At 37.0% G+C, this 24,365-nt stretch overlaps 1 protein-coding gene across 9 annotated transcripts in view; it reads right to left on the bottom strand.

Annotated features, from left to right (window-relative positions):
* RUG1 (Regulator of chromosome condensation (RCC1) family protein) overlaps positions 1–24,365 on the bottom strand; it is a 274,217-nt gene that overhangs the window by 231,666 nt on the left and 18,186 nt on the right. For 8 of the 9 annotated variants that reach the window (XM_089809717.1, XM_089809722.1, XM_089809721.1 and 5 more), the window contains exon 3: positions 4,133–4,211. In XM_089809717.1, coding sequence (XP_089665843.1) covers positions 4,133–4,211 — 79 coding nt within the window. Of the gene's footprint in view, positions 1–4,132; positions 4,222–4,498; positions 4,589–24,365 lie in introns of those variants that run through there. The other variant, XM_089809725.1, reaches the window with a different exon arrangement.

Below are 24,365 nucleotides of genomic sequence, written 5' to 3'. Positions count from 1 at the left end.
TTACTACTTCTTTAATTTGCTTCTATCAAAAGATCATCTTTCTAATAAACAGTAAAGTAATCAAACTCTGTTGGCAGTATTCTTTTTTTTTTTTGAGCACAAGAAAAGAACAACAAGACTCCAATCTATGCATTTTGTATCAACTCGACTCAGAATGAGAAAAAGATGCAAAACGTGAGTGAAAGGAAATGAATTCGATTTTATTACACCCTTACTTGGCTCTGATTTCTGTGCTCCCAGACTAGTAAATTCTTCAAATATCTATGGTATTTCCGTCGCTCAGAGATGTGCTGGATTGATTCACGTATGTTCAGATATTTGGTATCGTGGCTATTTAGAATGGTGCTACAGACGATGGTTGTTTGTGGCAGAAAGGTCGACTAAATAACTCACAGCAGAATACCTTCAAGGATTTGTCAAACTCGGATTAATGAAGACAGAACTCTAAGACTATGGCGGAAAGCAAGAGCAGACGGGAATATGGTTGCCTCCATTTAAAAACGACAAAGGCAATATAAAAGATTTGATCGGCTTTTCACCTTCTGCCATTACAAGACTCCACGCGATTTGAATTTCCATCGATTGGAAATATGAAAACGTTGGATCAAAGGTGAAAAGGTTTTATTAATATTATTATAATTCGACAATTTATTAAAATCTTATAAGTATTTTAAAACATCAATCTATTAATTTATTAACATATAAAGATGCCAAAATATTTTTATATTCAAATGCACATGCATAAACTATTAAAAAAAATAATACGACGAAGGATAATTTAAAATCTTTTAAGAATACGTTTATATTTAAACTTAATTAATTAAATTTAATTAATTATTAACAACTCATGCAATCGCTTGGTTCTCTACCTGTCTATCCAATGATGGTGATGCCCTGCCTAATTCTTTTCTGACAATGCTTCCACCCCCTTCGACAAGCTCCCTGCAAGGAATTTCTCTACAATTAAACTATAAATTATAAATAATCATATTAGTTAACCTTTCGTCTTAATTCCATGAATTCGCGATTAACGAATAACTAGCATATCATCTTCACTTGAAATCATAACGACTAACTAGCTTACCATTTCGCCAGATTATATCAAATTAAACTACCAACTGACTTCATGTGAACTTCAACGTCTATATTTCAAGTTAGGTCAAAAATTGGGATGTAACACTAACTCTATTTCATCAATGCAATCTTTTGCATCTGATTTTTGTTTAGCTTTTGAGAAATCCACATATACGTTGTGTTGCTCATTATATATAAAATCCCTTGAATCACACTCTATATTAATCATACAAGCATTTGGATTAGTTTTTTCTACACAACTTGCTTGATCTCCATATGCTAGATGTTGTTCCTCACAACAAAGAGGCTTTGAAGACTCCTCACATTTAGAAACTACTACTCCTCTTTTATAAAAGATTTGATCATACATGATAGTTGGAGAATTTTCAAGATCACTCTCGTATGTTTATACTTGCTGATCATAAGATGAACTAATACATATTTCATCTTCTACTTGCACATCATGAGTTTTATCCACGTCAAAACTATCATCAAGCCTACTATCCTCATTATAATGCTGATATACTTGATTGCGCGAAAGATCTTCAAATAATGAATTCAAGAAAGTAGCAACCTTGGGAATATCTTTATGGGAACTTTTATCTAAAACCTCTTCATATTCATATGTTGTCTCAGATGTACTTTCTTCCTTATGTATGTTCACATTGTTTTTGAAGTTGTCTCCCATATTTGAATGCACATTTTCACCAAACATGTTGGTTCCCAAAACCACAAATTGGAATCCTACGAGCCTTGCCTGCTCGATGCTAGGATATCCAACCGGTAATGGCCAACTTGACGGGATTGATCTATGCGATCCAAATACCCTACACTTCTGGCTCTACAGGGCCAAGGCGGGTGCACCTAATCTTGGACAAAACATTTGAATCCAAGATCCTTATAGAAAATCAATTAGAATGTGAATGCGATGAGAGTCTTCCTAACGGCAAGAATTATAGAAAAACTTTAAACCTAAAAATTATGAATTAATAAATAAAAGTGATAATGTTTTAAATAAAGAATGAACACAACAAATGAATATATTAATTCCTCAATGGAAAGAAATGAAACAGTTGCCAGCATATAGATTATGAATCAAGAGTAATATAAAGACCAGTGCTTAATTAAATGGGCAATCAGAGTCAATATTATAAATTGAAACGTACAACTTTATAAAGCTCAATGTACTTAAACTATAAACAATTTTAACAATTCAAACGCAACGGATCAATTATATGAACGCAATTTTAAACTAGTCTAGGATGCACTTTAACTCCAGTGATATGGAGACAAACTAGACATAAATATGAAAATAATTAAATATTTCACAATATTTATGTTTATCGAATTTTAAATGCAATAATGACCCAATCCACTTGTCCAAACATTCAAATATTTATAGAATTTTAAAAATAATTATAAAGGACAACTTAATAATATTTCAACTCCAAAATTTAAAAATAAATAATTATGTCGGAAATAAAATCACAATAAATACACTCCTTACAGATGATCTATCTACTGCGAATCTATCCGAACCACATAAAATTCACCCAATAATTCAAATCCACAAGTTTTGTTCAATCACTCATTCCTTTACCAATGAAAGAATATAATATATCAACTTGTGAATAGGATATGAAAAAATTTTAATATGAATATGAATTATCCTGTTTGATTTTACATCTATATTTATAGCCAACGAAAGGGTACTAAATTCTCCTCATAACAAATAACTAATTGGGAAATCTATTTCAAGCTATGCTTAGGGATAAAATTTATAATATAGTTTGTAAAACACATAACTTATAATATCACCCGATTCATTTAATCTTCAATATAAGTTATGGAGTGGCTTTGAGAAGATACTCGCCGTCTGTCCGTGGAAATCTGTAGATTGCTCGTGTGTCTTTTCCCATATGCAAGATATTTGTTCTTCATTCCTTTATTCACATTCTTAATTTCCAATGCCTCAATCTTCCCTTGCAGATAACCGTATTGGAGCAGAAGCTTCTAATGTTGGGGATGTTCTATCAACTCCATGCTCAAACTTGCGATACACAAAATGTTGTTAGATTTTGTATTATTAAAACTGTTATTTCCAACGCATAAATATGGTTCATGGATCTCTTTGCCATCATATTATTGCTGATATAAACCTCATGCACACATGGTAATGAAAATCTTGGTGCCATCACTAATATGCCATCGCAAGTCCTCATTTCCTACCATAGATGAAAACTATTCTCCTGATGCAAAATGTCTCGATTAAACATCTCTTGCCATTAAAATTTTAAACTTGTACATATGTCTATCGTTATTTTTGAGACACCTAGCACTCATTGCTGACTAGACAGGCTTTTCTGACAGCATGATTATTTTGAGAGACCCCACAGTGCCATAGTTGACTGCAATGCATAAAATTAATCTTTTAACATTGTCATCGTATTTTAAAATCTCTCAAACCTCGATAGGACGAGAACTCTCATCAGCATCTGTGTTTCATTTGTTGTTGTTGTCTCCAGATTAGTTGAGAATAGTGGTTATTGAGGATAACCTTAACTAAAGTTAGTAAATGTCTTTACAAATCATATTCTTCATTGAGCGCCGATTATGGGAGTTCTATTATTGGGCCGACCTAGATAAGGCCATGTCCCTTCCAGGGACATGCCCTTTCGTTACCTTATATATATGAGATAGAACTGTGGATAATGAACACACAAGTACAAAGAAGTCTGTTCCTTAGCATTCTTTGCCTCATTCGAATTAGTAGCAGAATATACTTTATTGCAGAATTATCATATCAAAAAGGACTAATATTCATCTGCAATTGATCAAGACCATCTCCAGCACTATATAGGTTATACATCAGTTTGATTTGAAAGCAGAAACTGCAGAAACTTTACAGGAAATTTCTAATATTTTTGGGCAGTGCAAAGATAAAAGGAATTGCAACAAAGCACACAAAATTTTGCACAAATAAATAAAATTTGGAAACTTCTAATATTTTTGGGCAGTGCAAAGATAAAAGGAATTGCAACAAAGCACAGGAACTAACCTGAAATTGCAGCAGAATGGTAATATCCAGCAAAAATTTGGCTGATATCATCTGGAAGACCAGCAACTTCAACAGGCTCCTGCGAACATCTAGGCAGATACATAAATGATTTTATAAGTATGTTTTCTAAAATAATTTCAGTGATATTCCATCCAACTTTCTAGCAAAGTGAAGAAGGAAGAAATGAAACACTATATACTGTATAACAATCTTTTAAAAGCCATTAACAGAGGTCAACCAGATCAACCAAGCCTCCATTTGAGAAGACCAAAGAACATAATTAAAGACCTTATACAAAAAAAAATCAGGCAATCAATGTAGCTAGGATAAACACCAATAAATCCATATCAAACTAATCAAACAAACCTGCAGAACTGGCTAGATGACATAGATAGACATATTCAATGATAGATATTGTTTCACTCCAAGCTTTACGACATCAGCTTTAAATCAGGGTGCATCTGTCCACTTTGAGAAGATTTGATGATAAACACCAATAAATGCAGATCAAACTAATCAAAGAAACCTGCACTACTGGCTAGATGACACAGGTAGACATATTCAATAATCCATATTGTTTCCCTCCAACTTTTACCAGTCAAATTTATATCAGGGTGCAATTGTCTGTCCAATTTGAGAAGATTTGACAATTAATTCAGAACTCGTCTGAGTAACTTAGTTCAATTGATATTTGTTCAAAACAAAAATTGAATGCACCAAGTGAATAGAAAACCTGAGAATTAAAATGCTTACAGCTATCCAAAAGAAACCATGCACATTACAACATCAATACATATTTATTCAGGGAAAATCAATGAGTGGTTGATTAGTTGATAGTTCCTGACAGTTGGTAATCTTAACCAGCAGAAGATTGCTGACACAATGATTTTGTGTTGGGGACTATCTATGATTTTTCCTGTACACATTGCTTATCAAACTGAATGGAATAAATGCTTTATCTTTCTTAGGGTTGAGTTCATACTTGATACTGTATGTTCTGTATTGATATCTTATGTCTTGCAAATTATATTCTTCTTTGCCCCATGTATTAAATAGCATAAGCCTATTAGAGTAACAAAACCCTTTTATATTTCTACCCATTGAAAGAGTCACCATCACCACTATTTGAAAGAATACAACTTATTTTCTTCTCATTCCTTTCTTCCTTCCTTGATTCACATGTTTCATTCTTTCTTCCTTCCCCTGGATCCCCTTTCAAATGAACTCTTCCCACTTTTATATCTCATTTTGGAGGAGACACAACTCTCTCTCTCTCTCTCTCTCTCTCTCTCTCTCTCTGTATATATATATATATATATATATATATATATATATAGACTGAAATCAAACTTACATATATTATTTTATAAATGTATATATTTGTAATACATGAACTAATAATATAGTCAATTCCTTAACCTTTCTCTAATGCATATGTGGAATAGGGAGTTTGTAAAGGGACACGAGCAATTCAGTCACATTGAGGTTGACATCCCAAAACAGGTGAGTGTTGTACAAGCCAAATAATTGAGAGGGGTGAATCAAAAGAAAAAAAAATTCCAAAGAAAAACTTTTCCAACTGTCGGTGAACACTTAACATGCATCCACTACTACTTGAGATCTTTTAGTTAAAGTGCATCAATCTAGCATTAGAAAGATAAAAATGAAAGCACAGAAACACCAACACAATTAACACTAGATTTTGTGTGGAAACCCCAACTGGGAAAAAGCATAGATAAAGCTGATTCTCATGAAATGATAACAACACTGGTTATGGTGATACTGATTAGGTGATTTTGTACAAGGATAACTATCTAAACAAGGGGTATTGTTGTTAGGCTAACTACCTGAGTAGCTATGCCCTGAAATCGAAGGCTCACTGTCAATGCAACAAGGCTCACTACCAACAAAATGAAAATGGAACCAAAACAAAATATAGTGTTAAGCCTCTGCAATTCCAATTTGGAATTGTCTACAGCTCCTCGATCAACAATCTAAGTAAATTCGCATTTCTATTACACAAATACAATGTTACACATTCACAGGTACACATACATCTTGAAATGATTTTATATATACACCAAACTCCTGCCAAAAACATGTCAGCCAAAATAGATTTAAGATGGGCCACACTGCCTTGAGCAATACAACGACCCTCGAGCATATCAACATGCTACCATGATCATCAGTGCTAATGGATATGATGAACATGCTAGGAAAAAATACTAGGACCTAACACATAAACACACTCCACAAATGTGTAATGTTCCTAAGTCCTATGTCACCTCTGGAGGTGATCTTCTTCTGTCCATTGGGCAAAAGTCCATGGAATGGTGCTATTTCAGAGGCTGTACGATGGTCAACTTAACAGTACGGATGGGATACTATACGGTCACCAAGGAAGAAGGAAGTCGTACGGTTGCAGAGTACGGTGAGGCAGGAGAGGTTGTCATACGATATGGTGAATTGGTCGTACAGAGTCTATGAAGGACGTAAGGTGTTCAGGGAGGATCGTACAACAAACAGAAATGGTCGTATAGTGGTCAAAGTTTTATGATGGAGATGGAGGGGTGGCGTACGGTCTGAGGGCTAGGTAGGTCTACGATAAGCCATATGGTGGGTAGACGGAGGATGCAAGGGAGGTACGGGGGTGTGGGTGGATGGTGTGGAAGAATGAAGGCCGTACGGACAATGATGTAGCAATACGGGAATGTCTGGAAGCCACACGGTTAGGTGTCTGAGCCGGAAATGGTAAAACACAACTATGAAATATAATCTTGTTCATACATAAACACAACAAATTTAGATAAAATCTAGACACAATAATACAAATAATCCTTCAATTAATATATGCCGAAAGATGATGCTCCGATTTGCCAGATCCGAGCAAAGTGTTACAGGCGATGGAATAGGGTGAGGGTTAAATCCCATTGAAACCGGATAAACCAAATAAGGAAGGTCTTTTACTTCCAAAATGGTGAACAATAGAGAACTCCAACAGGAATTCGCAATACAAAGAAAATAATCCAAATTGCATACCTAAAGACTACATACAAGTCATGCTTAAATACCCGTCGGGAAAACTTTCCGAGGGTGTACAAAGATAGCCGACAGCAACACAAACTATGGAAAAAAAAAAGGGTCCAAAATATAATAAATATATCGGCCCTTTAACAATAGTTTGATTATTGATTTATTTTATAACAGGAACATTACAAAATGATCTACCCAAAACATAAGCTCCATACAACCACCAAGACCATCCAAGCAACCACCGAGGCATGAAATGGTAATACAATTAATGCTCAACCAACAGTCATGAAGCACATGCTATCGGTAAGCAAGAAAACCAATGTATAATCAATCGATACACCACAATTTTTGGAAAACCATCGGTTTGCAACCACTAATACACCAAAGGATGAGACAAGGATGTTGAAATCAATGACAACCATCAACCACACATTCCAACAATCTCCCCTTTTGTCATTGATGACAACATTCATCCATAACAAAGCATAGGAGACCTTAGGAAATAAACTTCTCCTAGAAGCACTCCCCATTTGACAATAATGGTAAAGGGCCAGGAAAGCGCAAACAGCTCCCCCTTACCACCATACACCACTCCCCCTGAGAGAAAGCCTCCTAGCACTGATCTAGAAATATATTATGTGCAAAACCACTGGATCAATGCATACACCAATGCTTATGAATAAGCACCATGAAGGGGCAAAATGATATATGCTCCTTTGTAGGTACATACTCCAATCATACTTCTCCTGCTTCAACCCTTTTATGATACAGTTATATCTAATGTCAATACACTTCGTTTTGCAATCCATCACTTGGTTCCTTGACATACTAACAACACTTGTATTATCACATAGTATTGGACTTGGCTCAGGAAAGTTGATCCCAATATTCTTCCAGGTTTCCTTCATCCATAACACCTACATATAACATGAGGATGCTATAATGTATTATGATATAACAATAAAAGCCTTACAAAATCATGCTTCTTTGTCGACCAAGCAACTAACCAACAGCCAAGAAAGAATGCTACTCCACTAGTACTCTTCCAGTTATCCAAAGATCCTACCCAATCAGCATGTGTATGTTGTCAATGTAAAATTTGATCCTTTCGGACACCACAACCCATAATCTTCAATCCCTTTCAGATACCTAAAGATCCTATTCAGAGCCATGACATGAGATTCTTTCACTTCTTCAAATTTGGCTACCAAACAAATTGCATATATGAAATTTGGTCTAGACATAATCACGTACAATGGACCTCCAATCATCAATCTATACTTTCTCACATCAACCTTCAGTGAATCATCTTCTTTTGTCAACTTATAGTCGATAACAATAGGAGTGTTACTGATTTTGAGTTCTCTAACCCAAACTTATTCAAAAGCTCCTTCACACACTTGGTTTGAGAGATAAATATACCTTTGTTGTCCTGGTTCAGTTGCAATCCAAGAAAGAAGTTTAACTCTCAGATCATAGACATCTCAAACTATTTCTATGTATCTTCAACAAACTTCCTGTGCATGTCATCTTAAAAGTACAGGTTCTTGTTAGCCCAACCTTTCTTGAATTTCCAATTGGTCAAATAATTGTCCAACTTGCCATACCAAGCCTTGTGCCTACTTTATTCTATAAAATTGCTTCTTCAATCTACAAACTACATCTAGATATGCCTCTGATCTAAAGTCTTCCAATTGTTCAATGTACCTCTTCATTCAACTCACAATTCAAAATGTCAATTTGACATCCATTTGATAGACTTTGAAATTCCTAAAAGCTACAAATGCCAAGAACATTCTGGTGGCTTCCATTCGTGCAACAATGCATAAGTGTCATCAAAATCAATTCCTTCAATCTACAAATAACCTTTGCATATAAGTCTAGCTTTGTACCTTACAACTTTGCCATTCTCATCCAACTTATTCCTAAAAACCCATTTAGTTCCAATCACGTTCTTTCCTTTCGGTCTGGAAACAAGTTCCCAAGTATCGTTCTTCTCAACCTAATTTAGCTCTACTTTCATTGCTCCTATCAAACTGTATTCATTATAGGCTTCTTCTACAAATTTCGGTTCAACTTTTGAAAGAAAATAATACACAGCTTGTTCTTTTATTGCCTTCCAATAACCCTAGCTCTTATCACTGATAACTTGTTTCTCATAATGGTGTCTATGTGCAATCTTTGGTGTCTTACGAGTAGAAACAAGTGTCAGTCTTGACTCTTCTTCTTCTTACTTCTTCTCATCTTCTTTCTTTTCATCAATATTAGATTCATAATCAACAAAATTCTCTAATCTCTTCTAAAAATCTTCATGAACTCTCACATTTGCACTTTCCACAACCTTGTTTAGCCTTTTGTTATAACAACAATACACTATGTTTTTGGCTAAATAACCCAGAAATATACATTCATCGAATCTATTGTCAAACTTGCCCAAATTCTCTTCATCTCTTCGAATATAGCATTTACTTCCAAAAGTTTTGAAATATTTCACAGGCGATGCTCTTCCATGCCAAAGTTCATAAGATGTTTTGCCATATCTTTTCTAGTACAGAACTTTGTTCAAGGTGTATACAACAATGTGCACAGCTTCCTTCCAATAGGTCTCTGAAGATTAACCTCTTTCATCATGGTTCTTGTTGCTTCCTGAATTGTTTTGTCCTCTCCACAACATCATTCTATTGTGGTGTTCTAGCTGCAAGTAACTATCTTTTTATTCCATGCTTCTCATAGTAACTCAAATTCATCAAATGTAATCTCCTCTATCAAATCTCAAATATTTAATTTTCGTTCTCTACTCTAGCCTTGAAAATCTTGAACTTATCAAATGCTTCATATTTTTCTCCTTGAAAACCAACCCATGTGAATCTAGAATAATCATCAATGAATAGCACAAAATACCTTTCACCAAGAAAGTCTCTTGTTCTTGTGGGACCACAGATGTTGATGTGCACAAGATCAAGAAAACTGGTAGATGAGTAATCTTCTGCCTTGAAAGTTTCTCTCCTCTACTTTTCTCCTCAACATCCTTCACAATTGGTATTGTCTTGCTTGTACGGTCTCGGTAAGTCTCTAACAGCCAATGAAGAACTTATTCTCGCCAAGTTGTTAAAGGTCATGTGACGCATCCTTCTACGCTAAAGTCTACTGTCATCAATCTAAGATATCAAGCATACTTTAGCAGCTCCTAGCTGATACATGCTCTTGCTTTTTCGTTAACCGATCATAATTAATGCTCTTGATTTCACAATCTTTATTTTTGCATATGACATCATAACCATTTTCACACATCTATCCAACACTCGGAAGATTATGATACAAATCATAGTTACACCGCCCTAGGAGACGGAGGGACGGCGGAACAAGGGGACAAGTTTCTCGGACGCAGGGACAGAGAGGCCTTAATTTTGGGACAGTTGGGGAACGACGATGGGTCATAAAATACTAGCTATACAAAGATGTGTTGCAATAAAGATGTAAAAGAGTAAATACTTGAACATTGCATTGAATGGGAACATCAAACATTGAACATAAATAGTTGAATCAGCAAATAATCAACACCAGGATGTCCCCACATCCTTGGCAGAGGTCGCGAAATCTAATGGTGTCACCAAGGACAGGAGGACAAAGTCCCCAAGACCTCGATTTGTCCCCGTCTCCAAGACGTGGGGCAAAAAGGGGGAGCACATCTCCGAGTTACTATGATATAAATCCTTCACATAGTAAACGTTATTAGTGTAATTTTTTCCATTAAAAGTAACTGAACCTCTATCAACAATATAAGTTGCTTTATCATCGCCAAATCTAATAGGACCACCATCATATTTTTCAAGTGTAACAGATTTTCTTTTATCTCCAATCATATGATGAGAACAACTAATACTAATCAAACATTCATTATTATTTCTTCTAACATATAAAGTAGTTTAAACATCATCATCTTTAGCACAAATGTAGAAAATATCAGTTTCAGATTTAGCTTCTTTCTCATCCTCTTCAGCATAAAACAAACAATCTTCTGTTGAAGTTGATGAAAGATCAACTCCACTGCTCCCAAGAATCACCTACATGCAAACACCTATCATAGAAAGAGAAGCAAAAGCTATGGAAGTTGGAATTCCCAGAGCCATAGTTGAGACATTCTTAATGAGCAAAAAGAGAGATTGCTATTACCAAAAGTGAATTAATAAATTACAAAGAGATCAATCTTTTAAAAGGAGATCAAAACCCTAACAAGTAAAGCCTAGGTTGCATGATAATAATTAACAAAAGAATTAATTATTATGTGCCCAAAGTTTAGCTTAAGTAAACTAAAGATAATAAGTGACTTAATAATTAAATCAATATGATTTAATTAATAAGAAAAAACTTTATTACTCTTAACACCCCCCCTTAAGATAAACTTAGGGAGCAGCTAAAAATCTAGAAGCTACTGCTAAAAGTAAATTTGAGTCCCGACAACAAGACTTGATGAGGTACCCAAGCACAAACAAATCTCTGAATAGAGGAGAAATAGAGAAAATCACATGGAAAAAACCCTACTCCAAAAAGAGATGGAAATAATGTTGAAAGAACTAGTGAAAGACTAAAGAAGCCTCCAAACTAGGGAATGTCCCAGAAGATAGGAACAAAAGATGATCATTAAGAACATCACTGAACTATGAAGCTGCAAACAATGCCAAACTATTGATGTGAAGAACCTCCACTGTATAGAACATGATCAATTAGAGAAGACTAAGTCTGAAGAGCTGATCAATCGAAAATGGAAGGTATCTTCCTAGCCTACAAAAAAAGGAATGAAAGAATGTTTATATGGTAAATGCTCCATCTCACCAAAATGCATAGTTATCCAACCACTACAATTGCCTAGTACATAGGATCAAATGTTGAATACATAGCTCACTCCATTGAACCAATAAACCAATAGAACCAACATAACCCCCCCATAATGCTAAGAGGTAAGACATGAACATTGAAACTGAATGCAATATCTCCTATAGAAAGAAGAACCAGGAATATCGAGAGGGCAAAAGAAGTTCAAACACCTATAATAGCACGTGTCATCGACACATCATGAGGCTAATATTGTGGAACACTCACTTGACAAAGGAAGATGGCGAATATGGTCAACATGAAACCCATCAAGGCACTTTATAAATGTAGTGCGAGTACAACAAAACACTAAGTTGCCAATTCGGATTGTGGTTTTGATGCGGGTTCGACATTTGAGCTCGAAATTCGATCAAAATTTTTTGGGGTTGGGTTTGGGTTCATTTTGGGTTCGTCCGTACAAGATCTAAAAAAAAATTTTAAAAATTATATATATGTTGCAACAAACCAATTCATACACCATACACCACTATGCTAATCTAAATTTCTAAAGCAATTTAGCAAATTCAACCATGATATATATTAATGATTTTGTTCGAATGCCACGACAAAATCTCAAAATATACCACCATATCAATGTTTCAGTTCAAAAACTTTAAAACAACAATATCAAGATTACTAATCAATAATTAGTCATAGACTCATATGTGATCAAATATCAATTGAGATATATGTTTTTTAATGTTGCATGCACTTTATTAAAGACTTTTAGGTTGAAAGAAGCCCAAAAATATTTTTTTTAAATGTTGAAAAGTCAACATGTTTTTGGCATTTTCCCAAATTCGCTTGGAAGTCACACCAAATTTTGCCTGGGCTCGTTTTTCTCTGCCAAATTCGCACCAAATTCGACCAGGGTTTGAAATGCAAAACCCACAAGGAATTTGCCAGTAAAAAAGCGAATGTGAAATGAATTCGAACTGACTACGAATTTGGAGGAATCGAATTTCGAATTTTGCCTTCCAGTAGCGAATGTGGTAACTTAGACAAAACACAAAGATGTGCAAGATCCCAAAATACAATAGTGACACTTTATCTAAATGTGTTTGCAAAAAATGCATACAAATAGTACCAAAAGAGACATAAGATTGGTACAACAAATAGTACAACCCATGAAAAATCATCTGAAGCAACAAAATCGCTCTCCGAACCTGAAACAACCAAGATATCCACCAGAATACAAAAATGCAAAAAATTGAATGGGATGTGCCTCGAAAAAAATCTGGAAAATAAAATGTCTCAAGATGTCTCCCGAAGTGAAAAATGGAACCTTTGACTTTGTCTGCATAAAATGACAACCAAACAACATCAAAAGTATAAATACACTGCACTATCACAATAGGCTTGGAATCAACTTTCAGATGATATCTCGTTTGCGAAAAACGGAGTTCGAATGAGCAAGTTATGGCCAAAAAGTCACACATAGGTCAAAAAAGTGTTGGAAGGGGGGAAAAATTGCCTTGGGAAGCGTGCCCACCAATACCAAAAATTACCTCAAGATTCATTGTAATATCCTCCCCTGATTTGAACTTTGACTTGCAAAAATTTAACTTAAGGAATATTGTCAAACACTTTGTATGCAAACTCATAAAGCTGATTTCCTCAATAAATTGCTTTCCAATGAGTAGATTTACGAACAACTATGAAGTGACATTAAAATGCATAATACACATCATAACATTTCACAAACACTTGGCACACATTCAATAGTATATGAAAAATCTGGAAACTCTTTCAATCTGCTAATAAAGGGTGATTTTTAAATGTAGATGTGCACTTACAGCTGCCTTAAAGGCTGCAACAACTATTCAGACTTGTATTCAACAATTATTATGCAAAATATCAAAATTTGACAGAAGAAACCTAGAATTAGTTACCGTAGTATTTTGCAGATGTAGTCGGCCAGCCCTCCAAACTTCTAATCAGCCGGAAAAACAAGTAAACTTAATACCAACACTGTTCACGCCGTATTGTAGCAAAATACTGTTCATGCCGACTGTAGCAAAATACTGTTCATGCGGCACTATAGCAATAACTAACTTCAGATCTGCACCTCAAACCCTTGTAAATTTCTTTATGCAAACGCTCCAAATGAAACCCAGTGTGTTTCCTGAAGTGAAAACACCCTTGATCCTCCTGACTGTGTCTTCCAACAGCGAAGAGAATGCTAGCAAAGAGGGATTCCGTCCTCCAAGCCCTATAATCAGATATCCAGCAACATAACATTAATCTTCATCCAAGCATACAAACAGAAAGCTCTTCCATTTCTTTTATAGTGTTCTCACAAGAGCTCAATCCTTCGTTTTCTCAATGTGGGATAAAACATAACTCCCTTTATGTACCTTATGTCTCCAATGTGTTATAAAAATAAAGGGAACTCTTTTAATTTAAATATTTCCCACAAACTATAGTCTATGCATTAATAAAGTTAAATATTTAAATTTAACTTTATAAAATGGCTTTATCAATGCATAACAAATCTTATCAATGATAAATAAGTCTTCCTGTCGATTTTAAACAATTACCATCGACATACCACTGTGACTAAATGTCCGGCCATATCCAAGATGACTTACTATAAATAGTAAGTATGCCCAAAGTTGCCTCAGAACCCCTCAGTAAGACCTGCAACTGAAACTATCTAGGCCAAATGGCCTCTAAGCCCCTTTAATGTCCTAGTTAGCCTACGGGACTATGGGGAAATAGGCTAACGACAACATCATGCTATGAATGCTAGAAAGGGGACATTTCAGTCCGCCCTTCCCAAAATTGCTTGTCCTCAAGCAATTTCAGCTCTGGATGCTGTAATATCTGCTCATTTTCCCAAGTAGCATCCTCGACAGGTAGGTTCCTCCACTTCACTAGATACTCCCTGATAGTCCTCCTGCGAAGCACCCTCTCCCTGGAGTCAAGTATGGTCTCAAGAACCAAGATAAGCTTCCCCTCATCATCAAGAGGTGGCAATACTACTGAAGGCACCACATTGTGACCCAATGCCTTCTTAAGGCGTGACACATGGAACACATTATGCACTTTACTGTCTGCAGGCAACTCCAACTCATAAGCTACTTCGCCCACTCTCCTGATTACTTTGAACGGTCCATAGTAGCGTGGTTTCAATTTCTCTGCTCCACTCTTCTTGAGAGAGGACTGTCTATACGGCTGTAACATGAGGTACACCATATCTCCCACCTCAAAAGACCTCTCAACCCTGTGCTGATCAGCATATTGCTTCTGCTGATTTTGTGTTTTTTGCAAATTTTCCTTCAAGGATCGCATAATGTCCTGGCACTCTTGCAAAGTATCCTTGGCCTTAGGCACCCTGCTGTCCCCAAATAACAAATCCAAAAAATTAGGAGCATCATACCCATGCAGTGCCATAAAAGGGGACATTTGAATAGACATATGGAAAGAGGTATTATAGCAGTGCTCCCCTAGATGTAGCCACTTCACCCAAGCCTTCTGCTCTCCTGCAATGTAGTTTCGAAGGTACCCCTCGACCCATTTGTTCACTATCACTGTCTACCCATCAGTTTGAGGGTGGTAGCTGGTACTCGAAGTGAGCTCTGTTCCACATAACCTGAACAACTCCTGCCAAAAGTGGCTCATAAATCTGCTGTCTCTGTCACTGACTATGCTCCATGGTATCCCATGTAGTCTGAATACCTCTCGAAAAAATAGTTCTGCTATTTGTGCTGCTGAATATGTAGACGAAATTGCAAAGAAATGTGCAAATTTCGTCAATCTGTCTACCACAACAAAGATACAATCCCGACCCTGTGCCTTGGGGAGGCCTATGATAAAATCCATGGAAATGCTATCCCACTTCTTCTCTGGTATGGGTAGGGGCTGTAGTAAACCACCCGGAAAAGAATGTTCCTTTTTGTTCTGTTGACACACAGGGCATTCCCTAACAAACTGAAGCACCTCTGATTTGAGTCCTTTCCAAGTGAAGCGCTCTCTCACCTGCCGATATGTCTTAAAGAATCCGGGATGTCCTACCATTGGTGAATCATGAAATGCCCTCAAAATCTTCTGCTTCATAGCAGACCCGGGTACTAAATAAATCCTTTCCTTGTAGATGATCAGATCATTTACGACAGTGTATCGACTATCTTGAATAGCTCCCTCAATAATGCTAGATGCCCAACTATCCTTAGCATATTCTGCCAAGATCATCTCTCTCCAATCATCCATGACTATCCCAACAGCAAGCAAATGAGGCCTTCTAGATAAAGCATCTGCAACAATATTTTTCTTCCCTTTGACATAGGCTATGTCGAAATCATAGGCCTGTAATTTACTCACCCATTTCTGTTGCCTGTCATTAAGGTCCTTCTGTCCAAGGAAATGTTTCAAGCTATTATGATTTGTTTTTACTGTGAACCGGCTTCCCACTAAGTACTGCCTGAACTTAGCTAGCGCGTGCATGATTGCTAGCATCTCTTTGTCGTAGATGCTGTAGGTTCTCTCCACACCTCGTAATTTTCTACTCTCATATGCGATGGGATGTTTGTCTTGCATGAGAACAGCTCCTATGCCCTCTCCCAAGTCATCACACTGCAGCTCAAAGGGCCTGGTGAAATCTGGAATGGCTAAAACAGGACATGTACTCATTAGCTCCTTAAACCTGTCAAAACAATCCTGAGCCCTTTCTAACCACTTGAAACTATCTTTCCATGTCAAATCTATAAGTGGTGCTGCTATCTGTGAAAATCCCTTCACAAATCTGCGGTAGAACCCACAAAGCCCGAGAAATCCCTTGAGTTGTGAAGTGTTCCTCGGTGGTGGCCAATCCAGAATGGCTCTGATCTTGTCTGGGTCAACCCGAACACTTCCTGCACTAATAATATGCCCTAGATAGAGCAACTCTGTCATCCCAAACTCACATTTACTCATCTTGGCATATAATGACTCCCTCTCTAGAATACTGAGCACTGTATCAATATGCTTCAAATGTTCCTCCCAAGTACAGCTGTATATCAGTATATCATCAAAAAATATCAACACAAACTTCCTCAACTGATCTCTAAACACTCTATTCATACAGGACTGGAAAGTGGCAGGGGCATTTGTCAACCCAAAGGGCATGACTAAGAACTCAAAATGTCCATAGTGGCATCTAAAAGCTGTCTTCTCCACATCCACCTCTCTAACCCGTATCTGATGGTAGCCGGATCTCAAATCAATCTTGGAGAAGTAGCATGCACCATGCAATTCATCAATAAGCTCATCGATGCGCGGGATAGGGTATCGGTTCTTGATTGTCTTCTTGTTTAGCTCCCTATAATCAATGCACATCCTCATCGTACCATCCTTCTTCTTCACCAATACTACTGAAGAAGCGAAAGGACTTTTGTTTGGCCGTATGTGCCCCATGTCAATCAACTCCTTAATTGCCTTTTCTATTTCATCCTTACATCTCTTCGGATGGCGGTAAGGTGTGATGATAACTGGCTTAGCCCTTTTCTCTAATTCAATAACATGCTCGATTCCCCTATCCGGGGGTCTCCCTGGAGGTATCTCACCAAACACCTTAGTATGTTTGGTTATTATTTTTTGTACATCAGGTGGATACTCTTGTTTATGCTGCTCTGTCATCTCATGCATTACTCTAAACTCTGCTGCCCACTGCACCTGATCATGTCTAAAGAAACTCTGCATCCGCTTGAGTGACACCACTCGAAGTCTCCCATCTGACAAACCTCTGAGCACTATCTTCTTACCATTTGCCTCAAACCTCATTTCCATTTTCTCAAGGTTAAATGTAAACTCTACCAGAGACTTCATCCAGTTCATCCCAAGCACCATATCCTGATCACCAATGTTGACCACAAAGAAATCTCCTGTCATGTCATAATCTCCCAAACGAAGCTGCAAGTTGGAGATTTTCTTGGTACATTCAATTTTGAAGCCATCGGCAACCATCACCTTAAATCCCCTATGCTCCTCTGTATGTAGCCCTCTGCGTGTCACAAACTTCTCATCAATGAAGTTATGTGTCGCCCCTGTATCAATGAGTGCCACAACTCTCTGTCCATCCAAGGTTCCCCTAACTCTGAAAGTGACGGCCTCCTGTATACTTGACAACTGAGCTATCGTGCTTCCTCCTGTGAAGAACTATCATCATCTCCATCTGATTCGGATGACTGCTCTGAATCTCCATCTACTGACTCTTCGGCTGAAAAGTACTCCATCTGCTTAGCTTTTGCTTTCAATGGACACATGTGACAAATCCCAAGGCTCCCTGCAATGAAAACAAAGCTTCTTCTTCCTGAGATCATTAAGTGTCTCATTGTCCAACCTCTTGCTTTCCTCCTTAGCTGGCTGAACCTCTTTATGAAAAGGTTTCCTGTCCTTATCTTTCCTTGAAGGGAAACTCTTTGCCTGGAATTTATTTTTTGAAGATGAAGAGGAATCCATGTCACGAGCTTTCTTAATGGCTTCCTACAAAGTGGGACGGTTGAGAGCTTTAATCCACCCTCTCAATGGATCAGCTAACCCATCCATAAATAGAACTAGTATCCTCCGTTCAGATACATCTGTTACTAACCTTGCAAGTTTCTGAAACTCTGAAATGTATGTTTCCAATGATCCCCACTGTTTAAGTTGAGCTAACTCCTTGAAATGGAGTTCTGGATCCTTCCTATCAAAACGTTCAATCAGCCTCTTTGTAAACTCCACATATGAGGTAATGTGTGCATGTCCCATAGTGACCATACCATGATGCCACCACTCATGTGCTAACCCATCCAGATGAATTGCTGCGTACTTAATAGCTTCTTCCTCGGGCATAGGGTTCAATTGAAAGTATGTGTCAAGCTTTTGAACCCAAGCTCTTGCTGTAGACTTTCCTAAGCCATCATAATATGGTAACTCAAGTCTCCCTACTTTCTTCCGTAGCTCATAGCTCTGGTTCCTGTCATGTCCACGTGGCATATGTTTCATCCGCACATCCATATACTCCCTAAAGGTAATTGCAGCAGTAAAATCTGGCCCTCCGGCTTCCCAATCTCTCCTCAACTGGTCCTGTATATCAATAATCTGGGGCTCTGGTATGAGCTGCTCTGGAGCTCTGGGAGGAAATGTAGGAATCATGGGCCTTGAACTCACTGTCCTAGCTCGCTGGGGTGCATGACCGAAATTGTTCCCAACTTGTTCATCTCCATTATGTGTCCCATCTTGATCATTTCCATTCTAATTGTTACCATTCTGATTATTTCCTCCACCCATGTTAGCATTCAACCCCATTTGACGAGCCATCATCTGCATCATAAGATTCAATCTCTGATTCTGTTCCTGTGCCCTTTGTCCTGCTACTCACTGACCCTGTACCAAGGTCTCTAATAACTGTAAGAATCTTTCCTCTCCAGGCTCTGGACCAGCATTCCCGCCTCCACCTAATCTTGTATTCCTGTCATCTCGGTCACCCATATTGCTGTCTTGATCAAAGAATACCTCCGCTGTGTCTGTATGACTGGATTCTATACCCCCCTGTACGGATGAACTAGACTGTTTGCTTTGCAGGTCTGAACTCCTACTGTGTCTTGCTCTGGTATTGCGGAAATTATAAGGCCCCTGTCGCATGCTCAAACATAAATGCTCTGATTTTAGTGTTTTGACATTTCATCAAACACTTTCCCCTCTATCCGCCAGTTCCAAATTTCCTATAAGACCTCCACAGGATGGCAGGACTTATAGCTCTGATACCACTGTAATATCCTCCCCTGATTTGAACTTTGACTTGCAGAAATTTAACTTAAGGAATATTGTCAAACACTGTATGCAAACTCATAAAGCTGATTTCCTCAATAAATTGTTTTCCAATGAGTAGATTTACGAACAACTATGAAGTGACATTAAAATGCATAATACACATCATAACATTTTCACAAACACTTGGCACACATTCAATAGTATATGAAAAATCTGGAAACTCTTTCAATCTGCTAATAAAGGGTGATTTTTAAATGTAGATGTGCACTTACAGCTGCCTTAAAGGCTGCAACAACTATTCAGACTTGTATTCAACAATTATTATGCAAAATATCAAAATTTGACAGAAGAAACCTGGAATTAGTTGCCGTAGTATTTTGCAGATGTAGTCGGTCAGCCCTCCAAACTTCTAATCAGCCAGAAAAACAAGTAAACTTGATACCAACACTGTTCACGCCGTATTGTAGCAAAATACTGTTCATGCCGACTGTAGCAAAATACTGTTCATGCGGCACTATAGCAATAACTAACTTCAGATCTGCACCTCAAACCCTTGTAAATTTCTTTATGCAAACGCCCCAAATGAAACCCAGTGTGTTTCCTGAAGTGAAAACACCCTTGATCCTCCTGACTGTGTCTTCCAACAGCGAAGAGAATGCTAGCAAAGAGGGATTCCGTCCTCCAAGCCCGATAATCAGATATCCAGCAACATAATATTAATCTTCATCCAAGCATACAAAAAGAAAGCTCTTCCATTTCTTTTATAGTGTTCTCACAAGAGCTCAATCCTTCGTTTTCTCGATGTGGGATAAAACATAACTCCCTTTATGTACCTTATGTCTCCAATGTGTTATAAAAATAAAGGGAACTCTTTTAATTTAAATATTTCCCACAAACTATAGTCTATGCATTAATAAAGTTAAATATTTAAATTTAACTTTATAAAATGGCTTTATCAATGCATAACAAATCTTATCAATGATAAATAAGTCTTCCTGTCGATTTTAAACAATTACCATCGACATACCACTGTGACTGAATGTCCGGCCATATCCAAGATGACTTACTATAAATAGTAAGTATGCCCAAAGTTGCCTCAGAACCCCTCAGTAAGACCTGCAACTGAAACTGTCTAGGCCAAATGGCCTCTAAGCCCCTTTAATGTCCTAGTTAGCCTACGGGACTGTGGGGAAATAGGCTAACGACAACATCATGCTATGAATGCTAGAAAGGGGACATTACATTCATGTCAAAAGACATTAAATTCTATACCAAAGTGCCTCGATTTGCATGTCAATTTTGTACCAAAAACCATCCCAATTTTCATGCCAAAAAATATAAAATCGTCGCCTCAGGAAACGTGCCCAATTTGGAAGCAAATTTTTTTTGCCTTTGATTCCAACTGTGTTCAAATTGGACGTGCCTTATAAGAAAATAGGGGTTTTTGGACACTCTAAGCTCAACGGTGAAGTTCGTTTGGGCTCAAAGTGCACCAAAAAAAGGTGAACCCTAGATCCAATACAAAAAAACTCTAAAAAATGAAACCCTCTAAAAGAAAAAACACAAATCTGAAAGCCAAGCCAAATCTTTCATAAAATAGAACATAGGTATGACGATCCGGAGCTCTGATACCATGTTGAAGTTGATAAAAGATCAACCCCACAAGTCCCAAGAATCACCTATCACAGAAAGAGAAGCAAAAGCTATGGAGGCTGGAATTCCCAGATCCATAGTTGAGATATTCTTATGAGAAAAAAGAGAGATTGTTATTATCAAAAGTAAATTAATAAATTACAAAGAGATCAATCCTTATAAAAGGAGATCAAAACCCTAATAGGTAAAACCTAGGTCGCATGATAATAATTAATAAAAGAATTAATTATTATATGCCCAAAGTTTAGCTTCAGTAATCTAGAGATAATAAGTGACTTAATAATTAAAGCAATATGATTTAATTAATAAGAAAAAACTTTATTACTCTAACATCTTCACCATCTGATTCATCATGTAAAATACTAGCATCCTCATTCACATAATAAGCCTTTTTATTGAATCTCTTAAACTTCTACCTAGGACCTCTTTCAGGACATCTAGTAGCCAAATGACCAACTTTACCACACCAAAGGTGACACACCTTTGTACTTGTTGATACCTTTCCTCGGCCTTCTTGCTAAATTAGCTTCAATCTATTTTTCATCATCACCAAGTTCGTTAACCTTCTCTACTTTGAGAGTTGTTTCAGATTTGTTCTTGTCGTGGCAAACTTTCTCGACTCAGAGGCCATCAAAGTACCAAACAACTACTTTTCGGTAAATGTTTGTGCATCATACACTTTATCAATGGCTGAAACATTATCACTGTAACTGTCAAATAATGTCATGAAGATCTTCTCCATAAAGTCTTCATCGGTTTTTATTGTCATCTTCATCCTCAATTTTATTGATTGCACCCTCAACTCTTTGAAAATAACTCTTACACCTTCATCACCTTCCAACTAAAGATTCTCATAATGTCTCTTAGTGCTCAACTTCTTATATAGCTTCACTTTTGCATTTCCTTCATAGATCTCTTTCAACTTCTCTCAAACTTCATCAGCAATCTTCAAAGAAATAATTTTAGCAAGTTCTGGTTAGATAAAGCACTAGTAATAGCATACGTTGCTTTCTCATTCTCCTCATATGTTTCGATTTCATCTGTGGTTTGTATGCCATTCTTTGGGAACGTATACTACGTCTCTACTTTCATCTGATCTTTCATGAACTGTAGTTTAATTGATCAAACATAGGGACATTCAATTTATGTGTCATCTAATCTACCTCAAGCGGTTAAGCTCCACACCGAGGAACCAAGCTCTGATACCAATTGTTGAACAGGTCAAATAACTGAGAGCGGGTGAATCAGTTCTATCCACACAAACTCAAAAAACCTTTTCCAACTATCGGTTAACACTTAACATACATCCATTGCTACTTAAGATCTTTCAGTTAAAGCACAGCAGTCTATCATCTAAAAGATAAACATGAAAGCACAAATACACCAATAGAATGAACACTAGATTTTACGTGGAAAAATCAACTAGGAGAAACCATGGAGATGTTAATTCTTATGAAATGATAACAACACTGATAAAGGTGACACCAATTAGGTGATTTTTACAAGGCTAACTGCTTGAACAAGGGGTGCTACAAGTAGGCTAATTGCTTGAGTAGCTATACCCCAAAATAAAATAAGGTTCACTGTCAATACAATAAGGTTTATTGCCACTACAATAAGGCTCACTACCAACAGAATGACAATGGAACCAAAACAGAATATAGTGTCAAGCCTCTACAATTCCAATTTAGAATTGTCTATACCTCCTCGACCAACTATCTGAATAAATTTGCATTTCCATTACATGGATACAATGTTACAAATTCATAGGTACACATACATCTTGAAATGATACTACATATATACCAAACTCCCACTATAAACCTGTAGGGCAAAACAGATTTAAGATGGGACACACTACCCCAAGCAATACAATGAACCTCGAGCATACCAACACACTACCACAATCATCGGTGCCAACATATATGATGAACACGATATGCAGAACAGTTGGGACCGAAAACATCAACACAATCCACAAAGGATCAACCAAAAACATAAGCTCCAAGCAAACACCAAGACAATCAAAGCAACCACCAAGGCATGAAATGGAAATGCAATTAATGCTCAACCAACAATCACGAACCATACATGAAGCACAGGCTATCAATATGCAAGATAGTCAATAAATAATCAACCGGTACACCACAACTGCTGGAAACCCGTCTCTTTATAGCCACCGATACACGAGAGGTTGAGACAAGGATGTTCACATCAATGACAACCATCAACCTCACATTCGAACAGAAAGAACCATAAGGGAACCTCTTGTAGACTGTTTCCATACCTGAGCACAGTAGTTCTACAGTCCACCACAAGTATTAGACAAGGTAAGGAATATATATATATATATATATATATATATATATATATATATATATATATATATATATATTTATTTATTTATTTATTTATTTATTTATTTATATATTGCCATGACCAAAATATCCATTGAACTTATTTGGATCATGTTATCCATCCAGCAACCTGCGTAAGCAATAATCAGGATTGAACTTACCTGATAAATTAATTAAGTTGAGGTGCAGATCAAATATCAACCACCAAATCCTTTGATAAGTATGATTATTTACCTGCCTCTGACATTATAGTGAATAGGGAGTTTCTGAAGGGAGAAAGGAGTGATGAGGTCACCCGCTGGAAGTCCCAAAATGGGTTAGAACCATGAGGGAACATGTTGGTAGACTATTTCTATGTCTGATAACAGTAGTTCTACAGTAGGAACTAGTCACTGTAGATGAATAATCATATCAAGGGGATAAATAGTAAAATATTAAGTATGTTGTTAAGTAGGAGATGATTTCCACAGCTAGTCAAATTGTGATGTGAATATCAGGATTTAACTGTGTGATTTTGAGTCAAACTCGATGACCCATCTTTCATGAGTAGTGATTCAACATGAATCCATCTCTCCTACTTATCAATT

This window comes from Cupressus sempervirens, chromosome 11 (assembly GCF_028749045.1).
Source record: "Cupressus sempervirens isolate cs-2001-9-10 chromosome 11, ASM2874904v1, whole genome shotgun sequence".
In the NCBI taxonomy this organism is placed as follows: Eukaryota; Viridiplantae; Streptophyta; class Pinopsida; order Cupressales; family Cupressaceae; genus Cupressus; species Cupressus sempervirens.
Note: the sequence above shows the minus strand (reverse complement) of the source record. Positions and strands in the feature narration are given on the sequence as shown.